At 30.7% G+C, this 5,218-nt stretch overlaps 1 protein-coding gene across 1 annotated transcript in view; it reads left to right on the top strand.

Moving 5' to 3' along the window:
* LOC106478328 overlaps positions 1–5,218 on the top strand; it is a 209,921-nt gene that overhangs the window by 189,521 nt on the left and 15,182 nt on the right. The window contains exons 8-9 of the mRNA XM_022381933.1: positions 583–705; positions 4,485–4,669. Of these exons, the coding sequence (XP_022237641.1) occupies positions 583–705; positions 4,485–4,669 (308 nt within the window). The remainder of the gene's footprint in view (positions 1–582; positions 706–4,484; positions 4,670–5,218) is intronic.

Raw genomic sequence — 5,218 nt, forward strand, 5'->3', positions numbered from 1 at the left:
ATATCCTAGAAATAATAGAAACCTTTGTGGTCACCAGATGTGCTCAAGGCATATCCTAGAAATAATAGAAACCTTTGTGGTCACCAGATGTGCCCAAGGCATATCCTAGAAATAATAGAAACCTTTGTGGTCACCAGATGTGCTCAAGGCATATCCTAGAAATAATAGAAACCTTTGTGGTCGCCAGATGTGGCCAAAGCATATCTGAGAAAGAATAGAAATTTATGTGGTAAACAGATGTGCTAAGGCATATACTAGTAGCTAAACAAAATATTAATTTTTTTAAATAAATTGTAAGTCAAATAACGTAATATAGGATATTAAAATGGAGAAAATGTGAAGTTGTGCTAGCTGCAGTTAAGCCATCAACCTTGGATTACTTTACCGACATAAAGAATGAGCTACTATCATTAATAAATGTACACATTCTGGTTTGATCTTATCATGAGGATTTCTTTCATACTTCAGGCATAATGCTTTAATTGATCTAAATGTATATATAACTTCTGTTTTTTATGTGAATTGAATAAAGTAATGACATTGAACTGATGTCAAAATTGAACAAACTATTTTGTGTTCTAGAGTATATCAGGCCGTGGCAGTGTTGCCAGTTCAGATAAGGACAGTTCAGTCCATTTGGATGAGGACGTTGACCAGGTGTTTTCCTATCACTGTTCTAGTCAAGCCAGTCTTACTACCTTCAGTGTAAGTAAACAGTGTCTATATTTAGAAATGTTAGAACAGCTGTTGCTTTGTTTTTATTTGTGGTTGCATTTCATAATAAATGCTTGTTTAATTACTCTTTGAGGCTCATGACTTAAATACAAAAGCTTGTTTTTGGTTTCATATCTAATCAGTAATAATAGTAATATTTTAACTACAAATTTAATGTTAGTAGACTTGTGATTTGTTCCTGTGCTATTTATATTTAGTTAATTAAGCTTCCTATAAACTACTTTTTTTCAATAAAATAATTGTATTTGTTAAATAAAATAAAAGTTAAAATAAGACTGAAACTGTTTGGATTAAGATTGTTAGTAAGCTTGGAATGAACATTGTTCAACTGTAAAAATTTGCGAGTGCAGAAAAATGTTGAAATAAGATCTTTAGCAGGTTATAAGAGTTTCTATATAATGTTGTCTCCCTTTAACTACAGATAGGTAGATGAATAATGGGATAAATCAAAATGAACCACAATTAATAAGTCAATCAACTAAAAACAGTGAATAACTTCTAATCTTATTGAAAAGTTTGTTTTTGATAATGCAACTACAATAAATAAAGATTGTTTCCTTACTGATGGTTCTTGGTTGGGTGAATAAAACATTTGGTGATTGACAAGTAATTTCTAGTAAGGATCCATGTAGTTATGTGAGCCCTAATTTGGACTTATTTGATGTTTAAAACTTGCAAAGAATTTTGATGTTCGATGTGCTTACTACTTTTGTAGGAAATGAATTCATATCCATAAGATACCAAAGTTCAAGAAGTCCAGTAACACAAACAGTTTTTGGTAAATAGACTTTTCACCTCATTGTAAATAGATTTTACAATGAGAGATTGAAAGTATAAGGAGCTGCCAAAGACAGTTCAGTCTACGGGGGTCTGGGGGCATGCCCCTCAGAAAATTAACATAGTAATATAGTTTACAGTTGCTGTACAAGTCAAATATGTAAAAGTGGTGGTGCGACAGCACCCCCAGTTTCAACGCCTCCAGTGTTAAATAGTGTTTAATTGTAATTTGCTTATGCTTTCTAAGCATCATTAAAGTCTTGAAAATAAATTTATGAGGTAAAACAGTTTATATGAAAAATGTTTCAGTTTACAAACTTGAGTGATGAACTTCTTAGTTATTGTCATAAATAACTGGATACATGAAGGAACTGTGTGAAAGAAAGAGTAATAAAACAAATGTTAGGTATATAACACTTTATTTAAATAAATTGATTTGCTTAATTTTTTTTTACATTTTATTGTCATTTGTTTGTTTTTGTTTTAGCACAATGGTCCATCTCTACTATGGGGATCAACCTTGAATGTTAGTGTTATAAGCTTGCCACTGGGGGATACTATATTTGTTAATGTAAAAGAACAATAATTCAGCTTGATAGTACACCTTCACAGAATTATTTCAGTTAGTTCACAGTTTACATAAAAATATCCATTTTTTGTGCATAATACACTGATACAAATTGTTTTAAGCATTGTCAATCAGAGTAAACCATAATGATTATTACCATGCTGAGATACTTAGAAACAAAAAATAACTTTGTTAAAAGCTTATTTGAATCACTAACTAGAAATTAGCTGGAGAACTTACTTTTTAAAAAGCATTGCAAATCTAAACCTACTTGTCATTTGTGCCTGTCAAGAAATTTTCCAGTGTTCTTTGCTTGTCATGTAATAATTAATATAGTCAATATGTGGGTATAGAAAGTCAAAAATAATTTTGAACTGCATGTCATGAAAATTTAAGTAAAAAAATAATTACAAATAAAGAATACAAATGAGTTTTAAACACTTCAATCATAAATAGTTTAGAATAAGTTTTAGTGCTGAAATGAAAATTATGTAGTTTTTAATAGTCACAGATGATGGATAAAGTTTACGTTCAACTCTTAGTTAGGCTTATATAGTAATTCCTTTATTCAGGATGGCAGGGATATAAACTTACAATCTGAAATAAAAGTTTAGGGATTATGATTATTATGCAGTTACCATTAACTTTTCACCATGGTATCCCTAGTCAGTAGATTGCATAAACAAAAACTTCAAGCAGTTGTCTTTCACATTTGTTACCATATTTTGCAAGCATTTCTATAATACGGGCTTACTTTTTTCCTTAACCTATGTACAGAGAAGTAGTTTTTTTTAGTAGTCTTTTTCTTTAAATAATGTTTTAGAAGTAAGTGAGAACTTTTATTTTCTTTAGAAAAAAAAAGATTAATAAACAAGAGTTGAAAGTTCCAATTTCTTCTTAACATGCCTTGAAATATGTGAGGTGATATATTTAAAAAAAATAGTTCACAGGTGTTGCTTCATGAGATATTCCAAAATTGTGTGATTGTTTTTATGGTTTGATTTTATCATGTTTAAGTTTCATTGTAATTATCTCAGAATCATTTATATAATAAATAATCCACAAAATTATTTTTAATAGTGTATTATAACATGTTTTTCAGCTCTTTAACATAATCCTTGAAACAAAAATAGATCCAAGCAGAAAAATTGTCTTGCCAAGGCAACCCATTTTAAATTGTTTTTTGCAAATGCATTAGAAAATGATGTTGGTTTTAGTGTCACTGCAGTAAACTTGGTTGCCATCCAGTCCTGTTTACACTTCTCTTCTACAGCTTCTTACTTGTGGATTTTTGTTTAAAATGATGCTTTTGATTTAATTGGTATTATTAAGGTCATTTATTCTAATTTCAGCTCATAAAAAAATCCATGTTGGGAAGCACAGATAGCACATTGTTTAGCTTTGTGCTTAATTACAAACAAACAAACATAAAAAAATATGTAATACATGTACAGTGATCTTTTGGAATAGTTAGTTATTTGTGGAGATAACTTTCATGATAACAACTTGAATGGTTTGTTTTTCTTATTAATTGCTCACAGAACCAAACCATCTTCATCAACATAGTGTCAGCATAAGCTTGTGTTGCTGTTGAAACATTAATTCAACTCGGTTGTGTTACACAGCATCTTTACATCATGCAGTGCAGAACATAAACCTGTCTGTTGATTCAACTATCCTTTACAGCCTGCTATAAAATATATGTTACAGAATGTAATCAAAAACATAAAAGCATCAAATGGATATTATTTACAACATAGAAAATTAAACAAAATTAGTGTCCACAAGGTGATTCTCTTTTTATTCTTGTGCATTAGTCAAAAGTTTATAGCAGTTTGCAGTAGCAGATGGAGTTAATGTTGTGACTCTTTTTGTTGAATTTTATTTTGGCTTCCCAGGGTCACCTCAACTAAACAGAATAGCGCACATGTAGTGAATATCTTGTAAGGTTATTATTTTATTATTGAAGTTCAAACATTAACCTTGTTTAATAGATGGCTTGATTAACAGTACAGTCACATCTCTCAAAGCCCTTCTTAATGACATGCCATCACATAAACTAACCAATTTTCAAATCCAGACACATAATTTTCCAACTGTCAAATCCAGATAAACCTAGTTATTTAATTGTTGATTCAGCAGATATACCTAATCACTTGTTAATCCAGACAAACATACTTATCTAATTATTAATCCATACAGATGTGCCTAATCAATTCTTAATTCAGACAGACATAATTTATATATGAAAATATTAATCCACACTAACAAAGTTACCTGTTTGTGACGTAGAAACCACAGAGCATATTAAAACTATTTTTATGTTTTGCATATTATTATGAAGCATAACCTTTGCTCATAGTAAAACTTGTGTACGTTTTCAAGACATTTGTGTTGATTACAGGGCCGTAGTGAGAGCATGACAAGTGTCTACAGCGCAGCTGGTGGAGGAAGGTATGGTACTGTTACTGTCACGGGAGATGTCCTCTTTAGTCTCAGCTATAACTATAAAAGCAGCATTCTTGAGACTCTTGTAAAAGAATGTCGCAACTTGGCAGCAGTGGACTCCAAGCGTAACCGCTCAGACCCGTGAGTAATCAGTCATACAGGGAAATATTTAGATATTGTATTTTATCAATCACATCAACATCATTATGGGACATGTTTTTTGAAATCCTTCTAACAAAACAGAATAATGCTTGATAACTTTCAATATTTGATGTCCTCACAGCCTCTTTGTACTTTGTGGAAAGAGACATTTGACACCTTTTTTTTAGCTAGTAGTTAAATATTTTCTGGTAACTAATATTTTTGTTATTGTTTGATTTGTGTAAAAACTACATAATTTTTTTTAGTTGAAAATTAAATGTTAGTTTCAGAGAATGAACAAAAACTGATTAATTTTCCCTGCAGTGTTTTCAAGGTGAACATTATATTAACTTTTATTGCAAAACTGTTTCTAACTTCAACTCTGTTGAGATATTTGTTTAAATTATCCATCTTTGCATTGTTATCTTGTGCTGAAACATCATGGATTAACAGCATGAGCTTTCTAGAAGTGCATAGGTTGTGTGTGTGTGTGTGTGTGTGTGTGTATGTATATGTATATTTTGTGTGTGTGTGTGTGTGTGTGTGTAT

This window comes from Limulus polyphemus, unplaced genomic scaffold, assembly GCF_000517525.1.
Source record: "Limulus polyphemus unplaced genomic scaffold, Limulus_polyphemus-2.1.2 Scaffold200, whole genome shotgun sequence".
Classification (NCBI taxonomy): Eukaryota; Metazoa; Arthropoda; class Merostomata; order Xiphosura; family Limulidae; genus Limulus; species Limulus polyphemus.